The following is a 27738-nucleotide window of genomic DNA, read 5'->3' as shown; positions in this document are numbered from 1 at the left end:
GCACCTCAAATTATGTCTTCTTGACCTATCCTCAAGGTCATTTGCTTTACTACGCAGGTACTGACAGTTAGATATCACTTCCTTCAGTTCCTTTTGATTCATGTTGACAGAGTCGTCTACTGTATTTAATCTTTATTCAGCAGCCATTCGTTTCTCTATATATATTTTCGCATCATCCCTGAGTAAATTTAATTCAACACAAATGTTTCCCACATCCCTTGTAAGAGTGCTCAGCATATCTCTACAGTTATTCACCGAGAACACATCATTCAAAGACCAATATTTGTGGGGTATCAGTTTCGCTGGTTTTAACCGCACCAACTAATACTCCCTCCTCCATATCATTCAGCATTTTTCCTAAGGCAGTTATAGGAGTCATATTCACTCCTACTGCAATATCTTTTTATTTTTGGCTCCATCTTTTTATCTCCAACTCCGGTGCCCCCATCCTGATCTTTTACAGCCACCATTTTTGGGCCTTTTTATGAATTCGATTTTAGAGATCCTCCCACTCCAAAACTCACCCTTTTTACTTGTGATGAGGCACCCAGTGAATGTACACCTTTATCTGTTTTCACATTGCCTGTGATTTCACGGGACCCTGCACTTGCAGCTAAAAAATGATTAAGGTAATGTCTTTTCCTCATCCTTATTTTTTTCTTGTCATTATGACCAACATTTCAGCAGGGTATTTTAAGAAAAAATTCCTCTAATTCCTTATTCAGGGGAATACATATACGACGACCTCAGATCTTACCTCAAAGCTCCAGCTGTGGTACTGCCATTTACTTTTTATCAGTCCACACAACTGTTTCACAAAACATTTGCCGATATGCACTCAAATATCAAAATGAACAAAAGGTAGACAGATGAGGGAGAGAGGAGGAGAGAAAGACAAATAACATGATTTCACCACACCAGCAACTGTCCTTTTTTTGGGTTATAATTTGAAGCTTAGTTGGCTTATCAAAATACCAGAGAACGAGCTCAACTCCTATTCCACAGGAGCCCTCCCACCTTTCCTTTCTTTGATGTGGTACCACTGCTCCCAGCAGTCTGCTACTCCGTGCAGCCCTCAGTATGGGAGTATCCACATGCACTTCAGCGCTTCTGCGCTCTTTTCCCTTTTTTTTTTCTTGGTGTTGCCTTTACTATCGACTTGCACTTCTCTGACTCGCCACCTTGCTTGTCCTCTATACACCGGCAAAACATGTGCACTCAGCTTCCCGTCCTGAACAACCAACTCCGGCCAGACCGTAGCCATGGCATTCCCACGCACTCCGACTCCTGTACAATGGCATCGGCTCACAAATGGTAAGTAATTAGCTGTAGATGCTGCGGTGCTGCGTGAAAGAGGGTAATCTATTTACTGCCGTTATTGTTTCGTTATTGTTCCAAGGTGGCCTGGAAGCGTGACTTCCACAAGCGATAGATTTCAGCAGAAATCAGCACTGTGAACCTCAATTCCGCTCACGTGCTCCTCCCTGACCGTAAAATGCCATAAGTGTACAATTTGTATATTAATTGTCTTTCCATTTGACAACTGTATTTTCATCACGTTCAGCACGTTGTAAAGTTTCTGTACTATCTTTTTGAATAAAAAGAGTTTAGAAATAAATAAAACCTGCCATGCACATTAAAAGTTAAATTTAGATCTACAAAAAATTGGTAATCCTTATATAACATTCATTTAACCCGTAAACCATACTTACAACTCCTACAGGGAATGCTAAGATAGCCATCATCCAGTCACGGAGGGAGATTAGCTTTTTCAGCTGCCGCTCTTGTTCCTGGTTGTCACTTCCTTTTGTTAGCAGACAGGAAAGGTCAGACAGAACACAAATGCCAAAGAAAACCGCTTGGATAACCTATAAAAGATGTCAGTGGTACAGTCAATAAAGTAAAGTATTTTTGAATGTGTCGAGATGGCTATGAAGAAACACTCAGAATACATACATACTATTATAACAGACATTATAACAGTCTAGAACAGTGCTATAAGATGGCAACCTCCTTAGAAAAAGAAATTACAGGTTTCTGGAACACTAATTCAGGTTCGACAGATAGCAATCTGGTATGGGATGCCTTCAAAGTATATATTAGGGGTTGGTTATACGAGCAATCTCCTCGCATAGAAAGGAACTAGCTAAACAACGTACAGTATTGGAGGTTGAATTACCTTTGGCAGAGGAGGAACATTTTAGGATTAGGGACTCCTCGGCCTTTACTTTACTCAGCAAAGCAACGTGATTATAACCTCTTATTAACTGAGCTCACCAGGAAGAAAATGTTATATTCCCAGCAGAGGGTTATTGAGAAGGGAGATAAGAACGGTCTTTTGATGGTTTTCTTGACTGGAGAGGACACCACCCGAACCCCATTTTGGAAATCACTGCTCGCTTGTTAGTGACCCCTTGGCCATCATTGATGTCTTTGCTAAATTTAACTCTGATCTATACTCCTCTAAGGTTCAAAATAATCCGCCTGATCTAGAGGAATACTTAGACACTATTATGTTCCCCACCATGGATAGAGAGGATGTTAATTTTCTGGATGCTGATCTGACTTCAGAGGACATTACAGAGGCTATTAGCTCCTTTCCGAACAGGAAAACCCCGGGTCTGGATAGCCCCCCAATAGAGTGGTATAAATTGCATGTTGAACTGATTGCCCTCATCTTTTTCAATCCTTCGATTAGAATACTGCCCCCCTTCTATGAGAGAGGCTCTTATAACCATTATCCCCAAGCCCTGTAAAGATCCTAAAGAATGTGGCTCATATCGACCTTTCACTCCTTAACTGTGATATAAAAATATAAGGCAAAATTTTGGTGATGCGTCTCCAAAAAATAATTTCTCATTTTATTCATCAGGACCAATCTAATTTCATGCCAGAGAAGGCCACAGATGTTAACCTTCGAAGGCTATACACTAACATATCGTCTACTGTAGGGTAGGGTAGCTCCAGAGTTTCTGCCTATTTAGACATTGAATAAGCATTTGACTCTGTAGAGTGGTCTTATATTTGGTCTGTACTAGGCAAATTTGAACCTAGATTTATTCAATGCGTGAAGTTATTATGGTCCCAACATAAAGCAAGTATTAAAATCAATTGTTACATCTCCCCCTAATTCACACTAGCCCGAGGGACTAGGCAAGTTTGCCTACTATCCCCTTCCCTTTTTGCATTAGCTATTGAGTCACTTGCGCTAGCTATAAGAGCCGCTCCTCATTCAAAAGGTTTTGAGACGAGTCTCTCTCTCTACTCCATACGCTACTATTCCTCAACGATCCAATTCCATCTCTACAGGCCATGCTATCTCTGTTTGATTTATTTACGTCCTTCTCTGGACTACATGTAAATTGGTCCAAATCTTTAGTAATGGAGATAGACGATGCAGCTAGGGAAGTTGCACTTATTTTCCCACTGCAATGGGCGGACAAAATTACCAATCTAGTCATAGTGATTAGCTCCGATATCTGTAGTTTTATACCTGGTAATATCACTTCTTTGATACAGTGTCTCAAGATGGACTTTAAAGGGGTTGTCCAGGAAAACATTTTTTTCCAAAAAGTGTCCCCCAGCCTTGGTTTGCCTTCCCTAATACCCCCTATTAAACTTCTAACCAGTTTCTGTTTGATCTCCATCGTCACTGCTGCTCTTTCTGGGGGTTTACATCCCTTGCTGTCTGTTTACATCCCTTGCTGTCTGTTTCATGTCTTGTAACCCACCATACCCATGATCCCCTGCTGCATCTGAGGAGACAGCTTGCATCCCCTCCCCCTTCCTCCAAAGCATCTAAGCTATTTGTATACTGCCACGCCCCTCTATGTTCACATGTCCTTCCCTGCTCTAATTCCAAGCAGCTCCCTCCCTGCACACTGTCTTACACACTAATAATCATCATTATCCTTTGTGCCCCCATCTATCCCTGAGGTAAGTACAGGTACCCATCTCCCTCCCCCACCCCTTTCACAGCCTGATAAATGTAAGTCTGCCCACTCCACCTATGTCAGACATCTTGGTACACACAATCCAGTCAGCACATTTCCCTCACCTGCTGCTGGATCTGTTCCAAGAGATCCTGTATTAGGCCTTGTTCTGCCTCAAAGTTCTGTCTTGAATTTTGAGGCAGATTTTGACCAGCCTGCACGCCGCGTGCCGCGTTTTTTTGTCCGCGGCCATTGAGCGCCGCAGGCAAAAACGCAGTGAAAAACGCTTTCTCTGCCTCCCATTGATGTCAATGGGAAGTCAGAGATGTAAATGCCCAAAGATGGGGCATGTCGCTTCTTTTTCCCCGCGAACTGGTGTTACTGCCCACAGGGAAAAAAACGCCTCTGCCTCCCATTGAAATCAATAGGACGCGTTTTCGGACATTTTTTGGCGCGTTTTCCGACGTGGTTTCTGCGTCAAAAAATGGCGAATATGCCTCCCTTTGATTTCAATGGGAGGCAGAGGCATTTTTTCCAGCCAGCGGTAAAACCGGCTCACGGGAAAAAGAAGCAACATGCCCTATTTTCGGGCGTTTACTCCTCTGACCTCCCATTGACATCAATGGGAAGCAGAAAAAGCATTTTTCGCTGCGTTTTTGGCCGCGGGCAAAAAACAGTGAAAACCGTGGCAAACGGTGTGCAGGCAGATCAAAATCTGCCTCAAAACTCCAGACGGAATTTTGAGGCAGAATTTTCTTACAGTGACTTACAGGGTCTTACAGGGTCTTACAGTGAAGCAATGCCACACAGCCCCCCTGTAAGCAATGCCACACAGCCCCCCTGTAGGTTATGCCACACAGCCCCCCTGTAAGCAATGCCAGACAGCCCCCCTGTAGGTAATGCCACACAGCCGCCCTGTAGGTAATGCCACACAGCCGCTCTGTAAGCAATGTCACACAGCCCCTCTGTAGGTAATGCCACATGGCCCCCTGTAGGTAATGCCACACGACCCCCCTGTAGGTAGTGCCACATGACCCCCCTATAGGTAATGCCACACGGCCCCCCTGTAGGTATGCCAAACGGCCCCCCTGTAGGTAATAACACACGGCCCCCCTGTAGGTAATGCAACACGCCCTCCTGTAGGTAATGCCACACGGCCCCCCTGTAGGTAATGCCATACAGCCCTCTTGTAGGTAATGCCACACAGCCCCCTTGTACATAGTCACCCCACTTCCTGTAGGAGATGGCTCCAGAAGTCCATCACTTCACTGTCCATATATGGACAGTGAAGTGAGGGACTTCACCTGGAGCGTAATCCCCGGCCACAGCTTTAGCAACGCTGTGGCCGGGGATGAGGGATTCCGAGGAGGAGGCGTGGACGACGAGACAGGAGGGGGAAGGGGCGTGTACTATGATTGATGGCGCTCCGTGTCTTTGCTCAGCCTGCACTTCCTGCTGTGTAAAGACACGGTGCGTCATCAACTAGGTCTACAGGCGGCGGGACCAGAGGAGGTGGAGCTCTGAAGAGCTCATGAAACATCCGTCCGGCCCACTGCCTTTAAATGTAGTTGATGAAGCGCCGTGCCTTTCTCAGCCGGAATTTACCCTGGGTACGGTCACGTGACTGCAGATCAGAACAGGGTAACGCTGGCACAGGTAAGTAGACACTATATTAGAAATGTTATTAAATATGTTTAATTAAGTTAAAATTGAAATAAAATGTATTCCTGGACAACCCCTTTAATAGATGGAAACCCCTCCCCCTCACAGTTACAGGCAGAATTAATTTGCTTAAAATGAAGTCCCTACCTAGATATTTGTACCTTTTTCACAATTCTCCAGTATGGCTACCATTATTGCTGTACTCCCATATTGAAAAAGATCTTAGATCTTTTCTTTGGGCAGGGGGTACTCCTAAAATTGCTGTAGGCATACTACAACTACCCACTGAGCAGGGTGGGCTGGCCCTCCTGAATCTATATCTTGACTTCCTTGCCAGCCAACTGGTTTATGTTTGGTGGTGGTTTACCCATAGACTCTTCAATACCTGCACTGAGCTGGAGGCTACAATTCTCGGTTCCTATAAAGCCCTTGTGAACTCTACGTGTCCCCTCCTAGGGACACGTACTTACAGTCTTAATGCAGACTACTCTGAAGGTCTGACAGAGATCATTATTAGGCTGGGTTCAAACAGAGTTTTTTGCAGGCGTAAATTCTGCCTCAAAATTTCGTTTGGAAGTTTGAGGCAGATTTTCCTCTCCCTGCACACCGATTTTCGATGCGTTTTTTTGCAGCGTTTTTTCGCTCGCGGCCATTGAGCGCCACGGGCATAAAACTCTGCGAAATACGCTTTCTCTGCCTCCCATTGATGTCAAGGGGAGGTCAGAGGCGTAAACTCCCGAAGATAGGGCATGTCCATTCTTTCTCCAGCGAGACGGTTTTACCGCTCGCGGGAGAAAGGCGCCTCCGCCTCCCATTGAAATCAATGGGAGGCATTTTCAGGCCGTTTTTGACGAGTTTTGCGGCGTGGTTTCCGCGTCAAAAAACTCGTAAAAAAACTCAGTGTGAACCCAGCCTTAGGCCGGATTTACACGAGCGTGTGCGTTTTGCGTTCGCAAAATACGCGGCGTTTTGCGCACCCAAAAGTTACTTAACAGCTCCGTTTGTCATCCCCGTATGATGCGTGGCTGCGTGATTTTCGCGCAGGCGCCATCATTATGACACTCTGTATGTTTGCACGTGGTGTTTTTCTGTTTTCATTCATACTTTTTACTGCTGTTGCGTGAATTACGCGCGTCACACGGAAGTGCTTCCATGTGCTGCACGTGATTTTCACGCACCCATTGACTTCAATGGGTGCGTGATGCGCGAACAACGCACCAATATAGGACATGTCATGAGTTTTACAAAGGCGAACACACACTGCGCGAAACTCACGGACAGTCTGCACGGCCCCATAGACTAACATAGGTCCGTGCGACGCGCGTGAAAATCACGCGTGTTGCACGGACGTATATCACGTTCGTCTAAATAAGCCCTTAGGCCCCATGCACACGAACGTGTTTTTGCCGCCGCGATTCCCCCGAAAATCCACGGGAGAATTGCGGCCCCATTCTTTTCTATGGGGCCATGCACACGACCGTAGATTTTGCGGTCTGTGCACGGCCCGGGAGCCCGGACCGCAGAAAAAACGGGCATGTCTTATTACAGTCGTGTTCTGCGGTCCGGGCCCATTGAAAACAATGGCGGCGGCATTGTGCATGTCCCGCGACTTGCGGGCGGCCTGCGGTTGACAGTCCGCAGCCGGCCGACCCGAAAATCACGGCCGTGCACACGGTTACGGTCGTGTGCATGAGGCCTTATACTGCTCTTTCCTATTCTGTCTTTCTTGCCTTGATCACCTCGTTTGTCCAAAATATTTACTAAATACCAAGGTAGCTCTTTTGATAACATTTTACTCAGCATATATTACTGTATTCATTCTCTGATCCTAGAGGGCAGCTAAGATTTAAAGGAAAGGTGTCATGAATTTTTTCTTATTATTTTTTATTTTTTTCTTTCTTTTTTATTCAATACAATATAAAATTCCATACAAGTAAAGAATAAAGAAAATACAATTTATACACATTTTTACATTTTCCCCCTACTCCCACCCCCCACCCTCTCAAGACCGATCTTGATAAAAGAAAAAAAAAGAAAAAGAACAAAAATTCTTACCACTCCCCCCAATAAGTTTTACAGTGTTTGCCTTGATTATAGATTTTCTCATATTTCATTATAATTTTCACATTATTTACCCAAGCATTAAACTCCGGTGGGGAGCTAGATATCCACTTTCTAACTATTAGTAATTTTGCAATAAATAATAGTTTTATTAATCCACATTTTTTTTCCTTAGAAATGTTTAATTTGGAATCATCACCCAGCAATACCAGTTGAGGTTGAAACACTATATCTGGATCTATTTCTATCCCAGTAATCAGCAATCTTAATACAATTCCATAGCATGTGCAAATAGTTTTCTTCCGCTGCACCACATCTGGGGCAGTTAGAAGCTTTATTAATCGAGAACTTACTCAAAAGGGCTGGCGTATAGTAAAGCCTATGTATCAAATTGAACTGAATAAGCTGATGGTTCATGCTTATCGATACTTTACAAATATTTTGAAATATTATGTTCCAATCAAGAACACAATCGTTATTCAATTCCTTCTCCCATTTTATAACACAATTACATTTTATTTTCCTTGACTTTATTTCCATTAGGGATTTATACAACCTGGAGAGAGGTTTTTTTTCACATTTGTATTTTCTCAGTTTTTTGTAAAAGTCATCCATATGGTCTTTATTGAGAGGATTGCCATCTTTAAATTTATCAAATGCGTGCTTTAATTGGATATAGGAGAATCTTTCCTTCTCCATCAAGTCAAATTCAACTGATAATTTTTCCCATGTTTTGATTTTTCCTTCTTCCATTATATCTAATACATATCTAATCCCTCTAAGTTTTAACAATGGTAACTCTGGGATAGCCTTACATTCTTCTATATTAAGATTGTGCCATAACGGGGAAAAGGATAAAAAAACATTTCGACCAGTCATATTTCTTAAACTGTTCCAGCATTCATGCAGGCGTTGTGCTGTCAACACGTTTTCCATAACTCCAGATTTTAATTGACCAGATTCTAACACCTCATAAATATCTGAAAAGCGGCCTTTAATGTTAGTGATCAACCATTGTAAGAACTCGGCCTTATCCCATTCTTGTATGTATTGTAATTGTGCTGCTAAGTAATATACTCTAATATCTATAAATGCTAGTCCTCCTTGTTCTCTTGAAGGACATAAGTAGTCTAGCTTAATCCGAACTCTCTTCCTTCCCCAAATCAGGTTATTAAAGATAGTTATGATTTTCTTAAAATATTTATCTTGTATCCACAGCGGGGTAACCCCAAAAACATATAACAATTTTATCGGCTTTTGATATTGGCAATTCGTTCCATATTCTTATTTTTTTTTTCATTTCGTTTATAAGGGGGAGCAAATTATAATCCAAAAATTATGTTATATTATTTGAAATTCTATACCCAAATATCTAAAGCTTTCTCCTATATATGATTCGAATTTTTGTTTGTAGTACTAAATCGCTTTTATCTAGTGGCATTAATATGGATTTTTCCCAATTGATATTTAGACCAGAATTTTTTCTTATTATTAATTTATGCGTTTTTATTGAATACAATTTTCTATGTACTTTATGTATTTTTTGACATAAAATGTTTTTTTTATCAACACTTTTTTACACTACTGGGTGCTGCCATGTTTTATTTCAGCTGTGTATGTGTCTCTTAACAACACATACACAAACGGAATATAGCAGCTACAGGGCATAGGACGCCGTTTGTTACATCCTGCGCTTCTGCCGTCTCGCTCTGTACTGAGCATGCACAGTTCATGGTGCCCCAGCATAGAAGCTGGTATGTAGGAGGAAAGCCGGCTCCATTTTGGTAAAGACTGGATGCAGGTAAGGTGTGTGTGTATGTGTGTGTGTGTGTGTGTGTGTGTGTGTGTGTGTGTGTGTTTGTGTGTGTGTGTGTGTGTGCGAATGCATGCGGGGGGTTTGTTTGTGTTTGTGGGGGTGCACTCGAAAGAGCAGCGGTGCTCGCCGCTGTTTCTTCAAAACAGCTGATTTGTGGGTGTGAAGGATCAGCGGCACACGAGCACCGCTAAACCTTCATAGCCGCTTCTCAGCTGTTTTGAAGGATCAGCGGCGGGCACCGCTGCTCCGTCGTATATTGCTCCTACTGTGAATCGCCCTCTAGCAGCGGTTCACAGTATTACAAGCCTTCTATTCACTTGAATAGGAGAGGCATTCATAGTAGGAGCAAAGAATACACAGAGCAGTGGTGCTCGCCACTGTTCATTCAAAACAGCTGATTGGTGGCTATGAAGGATCAGCGGCACACGAGCACCTCTAAGCATTCATAGCCGCTTATCAGCAGTTTTGTAGCATCAGCGGCGAGCACCACTGCTCCGTCATTCCTTACTCCTACTGTGAACCGCCGTGTAACTACATGGCGATTCATAGTAGGAGCAAGAAATGAAGAAGCAGCGGCATATTATTAACTTTTTTTTTATTTTCTGCAGGTTCCACTAGACCGTTTTGACTTTCTTTTTTTAAAATAAAATGGTAAAGGACGGTTCTGTGGGGGAGTTTTTATTTCAATAAAAACATGTTTTCTTGTGTCTCTGTGTTTTTTAATACTTTGTTAGCGCCTCAGTAATGGCAGTTGTTTACTGGGCTTAGTGTTAGCCAGTAAAAAGGCTAGCACTAACTCCACATTATTACCCTGGTACCCACTGCCACCAGGGGTATTGGGAAGAGCTGAGTACGATCCAGTACCCGACCATCTGTAGAGGCATTTTTGCCGATGGTTCTTGCATTAGCTTCAATGGCCGCAGTAGAAAACTGTCACGAAAAAAGAGGAAAAAAAATGCAGGCAGTTTAAAATCAGCTTCAACATTCCTAATGGAATTTCAGGCAGATTTATTTTTTTTGCCTGCAAGAAAAACTCTGTGCGAACAGTGCCTAAGGGTGTATTCACATAGTGTGTTTTTGCCGCCTCTTTCCTGCCCGGCCGAAAACCACATCGAATAACGCATGTGTTTTTACCACAATTTTTTCTATGCAGTTTTCGGCTGCGTGGCGAAAACGCTGCAAAAGCACACTGTGTGAATACACCCTAAGAAAATATTTTTTATTCAAATAACCCCCCCCTGCACAACCCTCGTTAACCATTTTTATTTTTTTTTAAAACGTAGATCATCGAAGTAGTCCAAACGGTCGAGCAGAACCCGCAAAATAAAAAAGTAAATTTAGTAACATAAAAAATTTTAAAAATAAAAATCTCACCTACAGTGACTTCTGAATTCGCCCAGCACCAATATAGAAACTAGACGCCAATGAAAAATAATTCCCTTAGGGCATGATCAAACGACATGTAGACATGTAAAATACGCTAGCGCTTCTTGTGAATCGCATTTTAAAATACGGGTGTTTTTCTGTGTTTTTCATGTTTTTTTTTACGCATTTTGTGCGTACTTTTTTGCACGTTTTTTGGCGCATAATTAGGACTCCCAAAATTTGGTGTTTTTTACATGCCAAAGAATTGACAAGACGCTTATTCTTTTCCGCAACGCGTTTTTTAGAAACTCTCGCGTAAAAAATCGTGTTGTATGTACTAACTGCGCGCTTTGACATTGATGTAAATGGGAAGCTTAATCAAGTGTCTGACGCATTTTTCGGAACGTAAAATTCCCCAGAAACAGCCGCAAATACATGCTGTGTGAACCTGTCAACTAAAAAGTCATTTACCACAGGTCCCAGTGTCCCTCTTGACTTTCATCATTCTCAGCCTTTTACCAGCTGCCATTGTAAAAACACTCCCATAATGGAGCTGGACAATGCTTAGTAATTTGAAGACACCTTTTCCTGGCTTGTAGTCAAAAATAGGGAGGGGGTGAGTCTCCCTCCCACATTTACATCAGCAGTAAGTCAGGCTTCTTTGCCTGATTCACTTTGCCGTAGTTCTGGGAAGTGCTACCTCTGGTGGCCAACATAGGAAAACATGTCAAATTATGATTTAATTTTTAATACTTTCCACCTTGTGGAAGAAAAAATACATACAGCAAAAAAACGTAAAAAATTATAAAAATAACTTACTTTAAAAAAAAATATTTATTTGCAAAACATTCCCTTTAGCAGTTTAAAGGGTTAAATGGCCGGAATCTGAGTTCTCTGATCCCGGCAGTTGAAGCGGAAACCTGGCTTTTAGTCTCAGCCGGGCTATCGTGATCGCACGGGCACAGCTACTGTGCGATCAGAATTACATGCATATATGTCTTTCAACGGCAAGTAACCCCCACAAATGACATACTTGTCCTTCTGCGTGAAGGGGTTGATAGAATAGCAGTAAGTTAGATACCAACATAATAAGAAAAACATTATACACCCCTCCCCATTGGACCTTAAGCCATGTTGCCATGGTCCACTTTAACTGGTGCTGTACTTATGCCCTATTAGAGACAACTAGATGTATCTCATATGCATGGCAGAATATTTCTTTATAGGCCTACGTAAAACGATATACATAGTTATATATACTTACATAGTAAGTACAGTTGAAAAAATACATATTTCCATCAAGTTCAGCAAAAAGATTGGAGAAAGGGAAGAGATGAAACAAGAATTCTACACATTGACATAGGAGATGATATATTTCCGTTCTAGGAAATTATCTAAGCCTTTTTTAAAGCCATCTACTGTCCCTGCTGTGACCAGCTTCTGGGGTAGACTATTCCATAGATTCATAGTTCTCACAGTAAAGAAGGCTTCTCGCCTCTGCAGGTTGAACCGTTTTTTCTCCAGACGGAGGCAGTGCCCCCTTGTCTTATAAGGGGGTTTTACATGGAACAGGATTTCACCATATTTTTTATATGTGCCATTCATATATTTATATAAGTTAATCATGTCCTCCCTTAGTCGTCTCTCTTCAAGGTCAAATAGGTTTAAAGAGGCACTGTCACCAGATTATAAATGCCCTATCTCCTACATAATCTGATCGGCGCTGTAAGTAGATAACAGTGGTTTTTATTTTTAAAAACGATAATTTTTAAGCAAGTTATGAGCAATTTTAGATTTATGCTAATTAGTTTCTTAATGATCAACTGGGCGTGTTTTTACTTTTGACCAAGTGGGTATTGTAAAGAGAAGTGTATGACGCTGACCAATCAGTGTCATACACTTCTCATTGTTCCAGCCCAGCATGAACCGCAGCACAGTGTGATTGTGCTGTGAAAGAAGCTGGGCTGGAACAATGGGAAGTGTATGACACTGATTGGTCACTGATTGGTCAGCGTCATACACTTCTCTTTACAACGCTCACTTGGTCAAAAGTAAAAACACGCCCAGTTGGTAAAGTGGTAATATTACATCCCTGTCCCACAAGTCCATGCCTCTTTTAATACACGACAATATCTTGCTGGCCTTAGAAGCAGCTGATTGACATTGAATGATGTTATTTAATCTATGATCTACAAGTACACCCAGATACTTCTGAACAAGTTACTCCCCCAGTATAGCTCCCCCTAGGACATATAATGCATGCAGGTTGTTAGTAACCAGATGCATAACTTTACATTTATCTGTGGATGCCCAATGACCTGAATTGGAGCCCGCATCCTGGGGAAATTGGTCTTCTTAACCCCTTCCCAATCCTGGCGTACTATTAGGTCATGGTAGCTGTATCGTTCGCGCTCCATGACCTAAGGGTATGTTCACACGAGGTCATTACGTCCGTAATTGACGGACGTATTTCGGACGCAAGTACCGTACAGAACACAGTGCAGGGAGCCGGGCTCCTAGCATCATAGTTATGTACGACGCTAGAAGTCCCTGCCTCGCTGCCGGACAACTGTCTCGTACTGAAAACATGATTACAATACGGGGAAAAGTTGTCCGGCAGCGAGGCAGGGACTCCTAGCGTCGTACATAACTATGATGCTAGGAGCCCGGCACCCTGCAGTGTGTTTGGTCCGGGACTCAATTACGGACGTAATGACCTCGTGTGAACATAACCTAATAGTACGTCACGGGAGTAACGGCCATTTCGGACGTCCTCCCGACACATACAGGAGCTGTGACAGCTGCTGTCTCGTACAGCAGCTGTCGCAGCTCCTACAGCGGGAACCGATCGCTGTGTCCCCGCTGATTAACCCCTTAAAAGCCGCGTTCAATAGGGATCGCGACTTTTTAGGGGTTAAGCTACAATCGCCGGCCTGCTAAACGATAGTGGCCGGCGATTGTAACTATGGCAACCGGACACCAAACAATGGCGTCCGGCTATGCCATCGACGGAAGCCTAGTGGGTCCTGACAAAGTCAGGACCCACTATGCTTGCTGTCAGTGAGTAGCTGACAGCTCTAATACACTGCACTACGCATGTAGTGCAGTGTATTAGAATAGCGATCAGGGCCTCCTGCCCTCAAGTCCTCCAGTGGGACAAAGTAATAAAGTAAAAAAAAAGTAAAAAAAAAGATGTGTAAAAATAAGAAAATAAAAGTTTTAAAAGTAATAAAAGTAAAAATCCCCCTTTTTCCCTTATCAGTCCTTTATTATTAATAAAAAAAAGATAAATAAGCAAATAAACTATACATAATTGGTATCGCCGCGTCCGTAACGGCCTGAACTACAAAGTTATTTCATTATTTATTCCGCACGGTGAACGCCGTAAAAGAAAATAATAATAAACCGTACCACAATCACAATTGTTTGGTCACTTCACCTCCCAAAAAATGGAATAAAAAGAGATCAAAAAGTCGCATTTACCTAAAAATGGTAATGATTGAAACTACAGTTCGTTACGCAAAAAATAACACGGCTTTCTTGATGGAAAAAAAAAAAAGTTCTGGCTCTTAGAATAAGGTAACACAAAAAGTTAATTATTTTTTACATAACTTATTTTATTGTGAAAACGCCATAAAACATAAAAAAACTATAAACATATGGTATCGCCGTAATCGTATCGCCCCGCAGAATAAAGTGAATGTCATTTATAGCGCACGGTGAACGCTGTAAAAAAAATAGAATTAAAAAACAATAGTAGAATTGCTGTTTTTTAGTCAACACGCCACCTAAAAATAGAATAAAAACTGTTCAAAAAGTCGCATGCACCCCAAGAAAACTACAATGAAATCCTCAAGGGGTCTAGTTTAAAAAAATGCACTTTTGGGGGTTTCCACTGTTTTCGCACCACATGACCTCTTCAAACCAGACATGGTGCCTATTAAAAAGGAGGCCTCAAAATCTTCTAGGTGGTCCTTTGCTTCGGAGGCCGGTGCTTCAGTCCATTAGCGCACTAGGGCCACATGTGGGATATTTCTCAAAACTGCAGAATCTGGGCAATAAGTATTAAGCTGCGTTTCTCTGGTAAAACCTTTTGTGTTATAGAAAAAAATGGTATAAAAAGGATTTTCTGACAAAAATAAATATGGAAATCTCACCTCTACTTTGCTCTAAATTCCTGTGAAACACCTAAAGAGTTCATAAACTTTCTAAATGCTATTGTGAATACTTTGAGGGGTCTAGTTTCTAAAATAGGGTGTTTCATAGGGGTGTCTAATATATAGGCCCCTCAAAGCAACTTCAGAACTGAACCGGAACCTAAAAAAAAATAAAAATGAGGCAATACTTCTCTTCTCCTAATGAGCATTGCCTACTCCAAGTTGTCCCGAGTTTTGACCGTTTGTATAAACGGAGACCCCTATTAGACCGTTTCAGTGCCCGGTTTTCCAAAGCATACACCACCGAGACGTGTATTTCTATTGATGAGTCCTTGGTACATTTTAAAGGGAGGCTTCAATTCCACGAGTACCTGCCGGGTAAGAGGGCAAGATATGGTGTGAAGACGTATGAGCTGTGCGAGAGTGCATCAGGGTATACCTAAAATTTAGGATATATGAAGGGAAGGACACCAGTGCTCAGCCCCCAGAATGCCCCCCCTTACTGGGAGTTAATGCAAAAATTGTGTGGGATTTGGTGCACCCACTGCTGGACCAGGGTTACCACCTCTACCTGGATAATTTTTATACCAGCGTCCCACTCTTCAACTGCCTCGCTTCCAGAAGTCCTGCAGCATGCGGCACTGCTAGAAGAAATCTGAGAGGCCTCCCTAAGACTCTGCTTGGGCAAACACTCAGAAGGGGTGAGAGCAGGGCACAATCTAGCAGCAACTGTAATGATGGGGGTAGGGAAACGGACAAGTGAGCCCTAATCTATCCGCCACTCTGTCCCTGCCTACTTGCAACGACCCGCCCTAGGCGACGGGGTACAACTGGGCGGCGGTCCCTACGCTCAGTAAGTGCACGAGACAAACAGACAAGGGAACACAAAGCAAAGGGAAAGGGGCAGTTGCCCACGGCAACACCGTGAGCAACAAGAGTGGTGAACGAGCTGAGTCAAACCAGGAGTGCACGAGGTACCAAACGCAGAGCAGGAGAGTAGTCAGTAAGCCAGGGTCAGTATGGAGCAGGATCAAATAGTTAGAAGCTGTAGCTGGGCCAGGAAACCACACGAGAAGAATCACAAGCAAAGGAGGAACAGGAAAGGCAGGTATAAATAGACAGAGGGCGGGAGCTAGCTCCATCTGGCCAGACTGCGATAGGTTCTCCCACTCCTAAGCCTGCCATCCTGAGTGGTGGAAGATGGAGTCAGTCTCAGAGACATAGACTCAGGTGCAGACTGATTACCTATGGGCGTATACACAGAAGTTGTGCCTGGCAGATCTTTTACATCAACATATTGTGTGTCAAGTACAAGACAAGAGAGATGCCACACCAGTACCGATGTACCTGTACGAGGTACCAGTACAGACACCCCCAAACCAGACTGCATCCTAGACTACAATAGGTACGTGGGAGGGGTGGACTTGTCAGATCAAGTCCTGAAGCCCTACAGCTACATGCGGTGTGGTATAATAAGCTGGCTGTGCACATCATACAGATGGCATTGTACAACGTGTACGTGCTACGTCGATGTGCAGGCTAGACGGGAACTTTCCTGGAATTTCAAGAGGTGGTTATCAAGAAACGAATTTTAGGGACCAAGAAGTGGGGGCACCCAGTACTTCTGGAAGCAGGGCCACACGCATCGTACCAGGGCAACACTTTCCAGAAGAAGTTCCCCAAACTGGCAAGAAAGGAAAAAGTCAAAAGAGGTACAAAGTCTGCTATAAGAGGGGGATAAGGAAGGACACAATATATCAATATGACACGTGTCCCGAAAAAGTAAGGCTCCACTGAGTGCTTCAAAATGTATCATACATTCCTTGATTTTTAATCTACCCCAGTTTCACTTACCCTGATGCACTCCGCACAGCTTATTCCTTCTGAGCCCTGCTGTGTGCCCAGGCAGCTGATAACAGCCACATTGAGGGTATTGCCATACCCGTGAGAACCCACATTACAGTTTATGGGGTGTATGTCTCCGGTCAAAATGCTCACTACACCTCTAGATGAATGCCATAAGGGGTGTAGTTTTTAAAACGGGGTCACTTCTTGGGGGTTTCAACTGTACTGATACCTCAGGGGCTTCTGAATACATGACTTCGCACCAGAAAATCCACAGTAGGCCAAATGGTGGTCCTTTCCTTCTGAGCCCTCCCATGGGCCCAAACGTCAGGACAAATTGGGCAACAAAATGTAGTATTTTATTTCTTGTGAAAATAAGAAATTTTCAGCCAAAACTACATATTATTGAAAAAAATAAATTTTGTTTGAATTCCCAGCCCAATTCAAATAAGTTATGTGAAAAAACTATGGGGTCAAAATGGTCACAACACCAATAAATGAATTCCTTGAAGGGTGTAGTTTCCAAAATAGGGTCACTTCTGGTGGGTTTCCATTGCTTTTATACCTCTGGGGCTCTGCTAATGCGACATGGCACCCGAAATCCAATCCAGAAAAATCTGGACTCCAAAGAACAAATAGCGCTCCTTTCCTTCTAAGCCCTCCCATGGGCCCAAACGGCAGTTTATCACCACAAATGGGGTATTGCTGCACTCAGGACAAATTGGGCAACAAAATGGAGTGTTTTATTTCTTGTGAAAATAAGAAATTTTGAGCTAAAACTACATATTATTGGAAAAAAAAATATTTTTTTAAATTCCCAGCCCAATTCAAATAAGTTCTGTGAAGAAACTATGGGGTCTAAATGGTCACATTACCCATCAATTAATTCCTTGAGGGGTGTAGTTTCCAAAATGGGGTCACTTCTGGTGGGTTTCCATTACTTTGATACCTCTGGGGCGCTGCAAATGCGACATGGCACCCGAAAACCAATCCAGCAAAATCTGCACTCCAAAGAACACACAGCGCTCGTTCCCTTCTGAAGCCTCCCATGGGCTCAAACGGCAGTTTATCGCCACAAATGGGGTATTGCTGCACTCAGGATAAATTGGGCAACAAAATGGGGTATTTTTTTCCATGTGAAAATAAGAAATGTTGATAAAAAATGACATCTTATTGGAAAAAAATGAATTTATTTTTAACCCCTTAGTGACCACCAGTATGCCTTTTCACGTTGGTCACTAAAGGGCCTAAGGCTAGGCCGTCGCCTTTTCACGTTGGCCTAGTCTAAGTCCTGCACGGGTCTCCCGTGCAGGCTGGAGCCGGGGCACTGCTGTCTAATGACAGCTAGGCTCCTGCTCCAACACCCGTAATCGAAGTAAACTTTGACCTGTTTAGCCTGTTAAATGCCGCCGTCAATAGCGACCGCGCCATTTAACTTGTTTACAGAGGGAGTGAGCTCCCTCCGTCACACATCGGCGGCCCGCAAATGCAATCGCGGGTCTCTGATGGGGTGTCATGGCAGCCGGGGGGGCTTGATAAAAGCCCCCAGATCTGCCCTGGACATATGCCTATTAGGACGCGCCGGGGGCACGTCCTAATAGATTGCCTGTCAGATTTACACTGACAGGCAATAATGATCTGGTATACGAAGTATACCAAAGCATTAGAGCAGCGATCTGAAGATCGCACATTAAAGTCCCCTAGTGGTTAAAATAAAAAAAGTAATAAATGTGAAATAAAGATTAATAATACAAATTACAGCAAAAAGTGTTTTTATTTAGTAAAAGTGTAAAAAATAAATAAAAGTACACATATATGGTATCGCCGCGACCGTAATGACTCAATTAATAAAGTTAATATGTAATTTAAACCGCAAGGTGAACGCCGTAAAAAAAACTAAAAAACAATGGCGAAATTACAATTTTTTCCCATTTTTCCCCCAAAAAGTCATAATAAAAAAATGAATCAATAAGTCCTATGCACCCCAAAACAGTACCAATCAAAACTACGTCTCATCCCGCAAAAAACAAGCCCAAAAAATCACTACATTGATGGAAAAATAAAAAAATTACAGCTCTTGGAAAGCGACGATGCAAAAACAAATAATTTTAGGTCAAAAGTGTTTTTATTGTGCAAAAGTCGTAAAACATAAAAAAAAGCCTATACATATGTGGCATGGCCGTAATCGTACCGACCCATAGAATAAAGGTAACAAGTTATTTACGCCGCACAGTGAACGGCGTCAATTTAAAACGCATATAACAATGGTCGAATTTCAGGTTTTTTTTTATAATCCCCCCAAAAAAAGTTAATAAAAGTTAATAAAGAAATTATATGTACCCTAAAATGATGCTATTAAAAAGTACAACTAATCCCGCAAAAAACAAGTCCTCATACAACTATGCCGACGGAAAAATAAAAAAGTTATAGCTCTTTGAATGCGACTATAGAAAAACGAATAAAAAATCTTGGTCATTAGGGCCTAAAATGGGCTGGTCACTAAGGGGTTAATTTCACAGCCCAATTCAAATAAGTGCTGTGAAAAAACTGTGCGGTCAAAATGGTAACAACAACCATAAATGAATTCCTTGAGGGGTGTAGTTTCCAAAATGGGGTCACTTCTGGTGGGCTTCCATGGCTTTGATACCTCTGGGGCTCTGCAAATGCGACATGGCACCCGAAAACCAATCCCGCAAAATCTGCACTCCAAAGAACACACAGCGCTCCTTCCCTTCTGAGGCCACCCATGGCCCCAAACGGCAGTTTATCACCACAAATGAAGTATTTCTGCTCTCAGGAGAAATTGGGCAACAAAATGGGGTATTTTGTTCCCTGTGAAAATAAGAAATTTTTTATAAAAAATGACATCTTATTGGAAAAAATGCATTTTTTTTAATTTCCCAGCCCAATTCAAATACGTGCTGTGTAAAAACTGTGGGGTCAAAATGGTAACAACAACCATAAACGAATTCCTTGAGGGGTGTAGTTTACGAAATAGGGTCACTTTTGGGGGATTCCTACTGTTTTGGCACCTCAACACCTCTTCAAATCTGGCATGCTGCCTAAAATATATTCTAATAAAAAGGAGGCCTCAAAATGCACTAGGTGCTTCTTTGCTTCTGGAGCTTGTGTTTTAGTCCACGAGCGCACTAGAGACACATGTGGGACATTTCTAAAAACTGCAGAATCTGGACAATACAAATTTTGTAGTGTTTCTCTGGTAAAACCTTCTGTGTTACAGACAAAAATTAAATACAATTGAAATTCAGCAAGAAAAATTTAATTTGGAAATTTCACCTCTACTTTGCTTTAATTTCTGTGAAATGCCTGAAGGGTAAAATAAACTTTCTAAATGCTGTTTTGAATACTTTGAGGGGTCTAGTTTTATAATTGGGGTGTTTTATGGGGGGTTCTAATACATAGGCCCCACTTCGGAACTGAACAGGTACCTTAAAAAAAAGGCTTTTTAAATTTTCTTAAAAATATGAGAAATTGCTGTTTATGTTCTAAGCCTTGTAACGTCCAAGAAAAATAAAAGAATGTTCAAAAAACGATGCCAATCTAAAGTAGACATATGGAAAATGTGAACTAGTAACTATTTTGGGTGGTTTAACCGTCTGTTTTACAAGCAGATGCATTTCAATTCTGAAAAATGCTATTTTTTTATACATTTTCTCAAAATTTTGCAATTTTTCACCAATAAACACCGAATATATCGTCCAAATTCTACCACTAATATAAAGCCCAATGTGTCACAAGAAAACAATCTCAGAATCGCTTGGATAGGTTTAAGCATTCCGACGTTATTACCACATAAAGTGAAATATGTCAGATTTGAAAAATGGGCTCTGAGCCTTAACCCCTTAACCGCTTCCCGACCGCCCACAGTAAATTCACGGTGGGTGTTTAAAGCGCGATCCGGGTGTCTCAGAGTAGCGCTGACACCCGGATCGCGCTGTTAACCCCTGCCTCTGGTCCCGGAGACATGACCGGGACCTAATTGGTTCAGGTCCCGGTCATGTGATCGCAGGGAAACAGACAAGTGAGCCCTAATCTACCCGTCACTCAGTCCCTGCCTACTTGCAACGACCCGCCCTAGGCGACGGGGTACAACTGGGCGACGGTCCCTACACTCAATAGGTGCACGACAGACAAACAGACAAGGGTACAAAGAAGCCAGGGAAATGGGGAAGTTGCCCACGGGAACACCGTGAGCAACTAGCGAGGTGAACGAGCCGAGTCAAACCAGGAGATGAGCGAGGTACAAAAACGCAGAGCAGAAGAGTGGTCAGAAAAGCCAAGGTAAATCACAAGCAGAGGATAAGTAGTACAAGAAGCTGCAGCATGGCCAGGAAACCAACAGAGAAGAATCACAAGCAAAGGAGGAACAGGAAAGGCAGGTATAAATAGACAGAGGGCGGGAGCTAGCTCCGTCTGGCCAGGCTGTGATAGGTTCTCCCACTCATAAGCCTGCCACCATGAGTGGTGGAAGATGGAGTCAGTCTCACAGACATAGAAGCAGGTGCAGACTGATTATCTATGGGCGTTAACCCCGACGCTGTGCCTGGCAGATCTTTTACAGTTACACTATCTAGGTAGTGTAATGTATTATAGCAGTGATCAGTGCTGCCAGACTTCAAGTAAAACAAGTAAAAAGGAACAAAATAAAGTAATAAAAATGTTTTATAAAAGTGTAAAAATAAGTTATAAAAGTTACAAAAACAAAAAATGCTTTTTTTCCTATAATAAGTCTTTTATTATAGGAAAAAAATGAAAATGTTAAAAAAAAGTACACATATTTGGTATCACCGCGTTCGTAACCACCCAAACTATAAAACTATAATATTATTTTTCACGCACGGTGAACAGCGCAAAAAAAATAATTAAAAAACAATGTCAGAATCACTATTTTTTTGGTCATCAACCCTCCAAAAATATAGAATAAAAAAAGTCGCATGTACCCTAAAATAGTACCAATAAAAACGACAACCCGTCCCGCAAAAAACAAGCCCTTACACAGCTTTTTTGACTGAAAAATAAAAAAGTTATGGCTCTCAGAATATGGTGACACAAAAAAGAAATAATTTTATAGAAAAATGATTTTATTGCGCAAATGCCACAAAACATAAAAAAACGATATACATCTGGTATCACCGTAATCATATCGACCCGCAGAATAAAGTAAAATGTCATTCATAGCACACGGTGAAAAGTGTAACAAAAAAAAGACAAAAAACATTGTCAGAATTTGTTTTTTTGTCACTTTGCTTGCCAAAAAAATCCTTAAATGGTACCAATGAAAACTACAGATTGTCCCGCAACAAATAAGTCCTCGCACGGCTCCGGTGAAGAAAAAAGAAAAAAAGTTCTGGCTCTCAGAATATAGCGACGGATATTGTGTAGTGTCCAAAAGCTGAGAAGATCGGGCGCCATTTATCCGTGCGACATTGGCCACATATCTGCGGATTATTATTTATTTACCGAATTATTATACCCTCTTATTATGTTCTGATGTACTCTGCCCAATTTACACAAACTGAAATACCAGCAAAACCCCAAACAGAACAGTTACTAAGCAAACTCTGCGCTCCAAAAGCCAAATGGCGCTCCCTCCCTTCTGAGCCCCACAGCGTGCCCAAACACCAGCTTACGTCCACATATATGATATTTTATATCCGGGAGAAGCCGCTCAACATTGTATGAGGTATTTGTCTTCAGAGGCACAAACTGGGCAAAACATATTGTGCGTTAAAATGGCATATCAGTGGAAAATGTAAATCCGCTGCGCATTAACGCCTTCGCGCACCATGACTTAATAGCATGTCGTGGTGCGCGGGTTTATATATGGAGCGTCAAAACCACAAAAAAGGCCATACTTACTAGGTAGGTGGGTGGGTGAAAACCCGTTCCCATCAGGACGCAGACGGGTCAAAGAATGCTGCAGAAGGAGTGTGCATTAAATAGTGATAGCCCCTCCCACTAGTCTTGAGGGGAGTGGCGAACTAAGTGCTCAAAGGTGTGCGATAAATGAGTGTCAGTGTAGTGCTAGGGTGTGAATGGATGGTAAAAAATAAATATGTATGTATGAAAGTGTCAGAACTGTGTAATAATGTAATAAAAATAAATAAATAAATAAATGTGATGAATAGGGGTCAGTGCTGTGAATAGTACATGGGGTGTCAGTACTATGTGTAATACGTGGAGGGATAATGTGCTGGTCGTCAGGCATGGCGTATCTTGCCGAATAACAGCCTATTTGTAACGCCGCTAGTGTTAGCTAAAGCGGGCTGCTCTGCATTCCAAACCAAACGCCAGCACATCATGCCCTCCCAGCATATAAGAACCGGCTGCGTCCTGAAAAAAAGTGTAGTATACGTAGTAAGAAATATCCATGAAACATGGGGTATTAGTTGTTATTTTGGCCAAAATACGCAAAGCTCGCAACCCAACGTCAAGGGTCCCCAGTGCCTTGCGAGTCCCTAACCAGAACTTTTCGTTCCTAATTTAAAAACACAAACAGAAAAAATGGGACATAGATATCATCAAAACCACAAAAAAGGCCATACTTACTAGGTAGGTGGACTACACTGACACTCATTTATCGCACACCTTTGAGCACTTAGTTCGCCACTCCCCTCAAGACTAGTGGGAGGGGCTATCACTATTTAATGCACACTCCTTCTGCAGCATTCTTTGACCCGTCCTGATGGGAACGGGTTTTTACCCACCCACCTACCTAGTAAGTATGGCCTTTTTTGTGGTTTTGATGATATCTATGTCCCATTTTTTCTGTTTGTGTTTTTAAATTAGGAACGAAAAGTTCTGGTTAGGGACTCGCAAGGCACTGGGGACCCTTGACGTTGGGTTGCGAGCTTTGCGTATTTTGGCCAAAATAACAACTAATACCCCATGTTTCATGGATATTTCTTACTACGTATACTACACTTTTTTTCAGGACGCAGCCGAGTCTTATATGCTGGGAGGGCATGATGTGCTGGCGTTTGGTTTGGAATGCAGAGCAGCCCGCTTTAGCTAACACTAGCGGCGTTACATATAGGCTGTTATTCGGCAAGATGCGCCATGCCTGACGACCAGCACATTATCCCTCCACGTATTACACATAGTACTGACACCCCATGTACTATTCACAGCACTGACCCCTATTCATCACATTTATTTATTTATTTATTTTTATTACATTATTACACAGTTCTGACACTTTCATACATACATATTTATTTTTTACCATCCATTCACACCCTAGCACTACACTGACACTCATTTATCGCACACCTTTGAGCACTTAGTTCGCCACTCCCCTCAAGACTAGTGGGAGGGGCTATCACTATTTAATGCACACTCCTTCTGCAGCATTCTTTGACCCGTCTGCGTCCTGATGGGAACGGGTTTTCACCCACCCACCTACCTAGTAAGTATGGCCTTTTTTGTAGTTTTGATGATATCTATGTCCCATTTTTTCTGTTTGTGTTTTTAAATTAGGAACGAAAAGTTCTGGTTAGGGACTCGCAAGGCACTGGGGACCCTTGACGTTGGGTTGCGAGCTTTGGGTATTTTGGCCAAAATAACAACTAATACCCCATGTTTCATGGATATTTCTTACTACGTATACTACACTTTTTTTCAGGACGCAGCCGGGTCTTATATGCTGGGAGGGCATGATGTGCTGGCGTTTGGTTTGGAATGCAGAGTTGCCCGCTTTAGCTAACACTAGCGGCGTTACAAATAGGCTGTTATTCGGCAAGATACGCCATGCCTGACGACCAGCACATTATCCCTCCACGTATTACACATAGTACTGACACCCCATGTACTATTCACAGCACTGACCCCTATTCATCACATTTATTTATTTATTTATTTTTATTACATTATTACACAGTTCTGACACTTTCATACATACATATTTATTTTTTACCATCCATTCACACCCTAGCACTACACTGACACTCATTTATCGCACACCTTTGAGCACTTAGTTCGCCACTCCCCTCAAGACTAGTGGGAGGGGCTATCACTATTTAATGCACACTCCTTCTGCAGCATTCTTTGACCCGTCTGCGTCCTGATGGGAACGGGTTTTCACCCACCCACCTACCTAGTAAGTATGGCCTTTTTTGTGGTTTTGATGATATCTATGTCCCATTTTTTCTGTTTGTGTTTTTATATATGGAGCGGGCTCATGCGCTGCGCCCGCGCCATATTCTGCAGGTGTCCATTGTGTATTACAGCTGACACCCGGGACTAATGGACAGGAACAGCGATCGCGCTGTTACAGGAGCATGTAAGAATTATATTATACTGCAATACATTAGTACTGCAGTGTATTGTACAAACGACCTAATGATCGCTCGCTCCAGTCCCCTAATGGGACTTTTAGGAGGTTTCCACTGTTTTGGTACCTCAGGGGCTTTGCAAATGCGACATGAAACCCAAACCATTCCAGCTAAATTTGAGCTCCAAAAGCAAAATATTGATCCTTCCCTTCTGAGTCTTGCCGTGGATCCAAACAGCAGTTTATTACCACATATGGCATATTGCTGTAATCAGGACAAATTGCTTTACAAATTTTGGGGTGATTTTTCTCCTTTATTCATTGTAAAAATTAAACATTTCTATGTTTTTTCAGAAAAAAGTAGATTTTAATTTTCACTGCCTAATTCCACTAAATTCAGCAAAAAAGCTGTGGGGTCAAAATGCTAACTATACCCCTAGAAAAATTCCTTGAGGGGTGTAGTCTACAAAATGGGGTCACTTTTGGTGGGTTTCCACCGTTTTGCTCCCTCCAGGGCGTTGCAAACGTGACATGGCACTGAAAAACAATCCAGCAAAATCTGCGCTTCAAAATCCAAATGGCGCTCCTTCCCTTCTGAGCTCTGCCGTCGGTCCAAACAGCTGTTTAGTACCACATATGGGGTATTGCTGTAATCGGGAGAAGTAGCTTTACAAGTTTTGGGGTGCATTTTATTCTTTATTCCTTGCAAATATCTTTTTTTTATATATTTTTTCAGAAAAAAATTAGATTTTCACTTTCACAGGCAAACTCCAATAAATATAGCAGAAGACCGGTGGGGTCAACATGCTAACTATACCCCTAGATAAATTCCTTGAGGGGTGCAGTTTCCAAAACCGTGTCACTTTTGGGGGATTTCCACTGTTTTGGCACTACAAGACCTCTTCAAACCCGACATGGTGCCTAAAATATATTCTACAAAAAGGAGGCCAGAAAATCCACTAGGTACTCCTTTGCTTCTGAGGCCGGTATTTCAGTCCATTATCACACTAGGGCCACATGTGGGATATTTCTAAAAACTGCAGAATCTGGGCAATAAATATTGTGTTGCGATTCTCTGGTAAAACCTTCTGTGTTACAGAAAAAAATGTATTACAAATGAATTGCAGCAAAAAAAATAAAATTTGTCAATTCCCCCTCTACTTTGCATTAATTCCTGTGAAACTTTCTGAATGCTGTTTTGAATACTTTGAGGGATGCAGTTTTTAATATGGGGTGATTTATGGGATCTATCTAGTACATAAGGCCCTCAAAGCCGCTTTATAACTGAACTGGTCCCTGTAAAAATCGCCTTTTGACATTTTCTTGAAAATGTGAGAAATTGCTGGTAAAGTACTAAGCCTTGTAACGTCCTAGAAAAATAAAATAATGTTCAAAAAACTATGCAAATATAAAGTAGACATATGGAATATGTGAAATAGTAACTATTTTGTGTGGTATTACTATCTGTTTTACAAGCAGATACATTTAAAATTAGAAAAATCATAATTTTTGCAAATTTTCTCTAAATTTTGGTGTTTTTCACAAATAAGCAATGAATTTATTGACCAAATTTTTCCACTAATATAAAGTACAATATGTCACGAGAAAACAATCTCAGAATCCCTTGGATAGGCAAAAGCATTCCGGAGTTATTACCACATAAAGTAACACATGTCAGATTTGAAAAAATGGGGCTGGTCCTGAAGGCCAAAATGAGCTCGGTCTTGAAAGGGTTAAGGACGCAGCCTTGTTTTGGCCTTAAGGCTCAGAGCCCATTTTTCAAATCTGACATATTTCACTTTATGTGGTAATAACGTCGGAATGCTTAAACCTATCCAAGCGATTCTGAGATTGTTTTCCCGTGACACATAGGGCTTTATGTTAGTGGTAAAATTGGGACGATATATTCAGTGTTTATTGGTGAAAAATTGCAAAATTTAGAGAAAATGTATAAAAAATAGAATTTTTCAGAATTTAAATGCATCTGCTTGTAAAACAGACGGTTATACCACCAAAAATGGTTACTTGTTCACATTTCCCATAAGTCTACTTTAGATTGGCATCATTTTTTGAACATTCTTTTATTTTTCTTGGACGTTACAAGGCTTAGAACATAAACAGCAATTTCTCATATTTTTAAGAAAATTTCAAAAGCCTTTTTTTTAAGGTACCTGTTCAGTTCTGAAGTGGCTTTGAGGGGCCTATGTATTAGAAACCCCCATAAAACACCCCATTTTGTAAACTAGACCCCTCAAAGTATTCAAAACAGCATTTAGAAAGTTTATTTAAAAAGGCTCTGTCACCAGATTTTGCAACCCCTATCTCGTATTGCAGCAGAACGGCGCTGCAATGTAGATAAGAGTAAAGTTTTTTTATTTTAAAAAACGAGCATTTTTGGCCAAGTTATGACCATTTTTATATTTATGCAAATGAGGCTTTCTAAAGTACAACTGGGCGTGCTTAACCCCTTAAGGACGCAGCCTAGTTTTGGCCTTAAGGCTCAGAGCCCATTTTTCAAATCTGACATATTTCACTTTATGTGGTAATAACGTCGGAATGCTTAAACCTACCCAAGCGATTCTGAGATTGTTTTCTCGTGACACATTG

The 27738-nt window shown here is 41.9% G+C and overlaps 1 protein-coding gene across 2 annotated transcripts in view; it reads right to left on the bottom strand.

Moving 5' to 3' along the window:
- The window catches only part of AIG1 (androgen induced 1), a 458548-nt gene that overhangs the window by 329898 nt on the left and 100912 nt on the right, over positions 1-27738 (bottom strand). For both annotated transcript variants that reach the window (XM_075864339.1, XM_075864338.1), the window contains exon 2: positions 1713-1868. In XM_075864339.1, the coding sequence (XP_075720454.1) occupies positions 1713-1868 (156 nt within the window). The remainder of the gene's footprint in view (positions 1-1712; positions 1869-27738) is intronic.

This window comes from Rhinoderma darwinii, chromosome 4 (genome assembly GCF_050947455.1).
Source record: "Rhinoderma darwinii isolate aRhiDar2 chromosome 4, aRhiDar2.hap1, whole genome shotgun sequence".
In the NCBI taxonomy this organism is placed as follows: Eukaryota; Metazoa; Chordata; class Amphibia; order Anura; family Rhinodermatidae; genus Rhinoderma; species Rhinoderma darwinii.
Note: the sequence above shows the minus strand (reverse complement) of the source record. Positions and strands in the feature narration are given on the sequence as shown.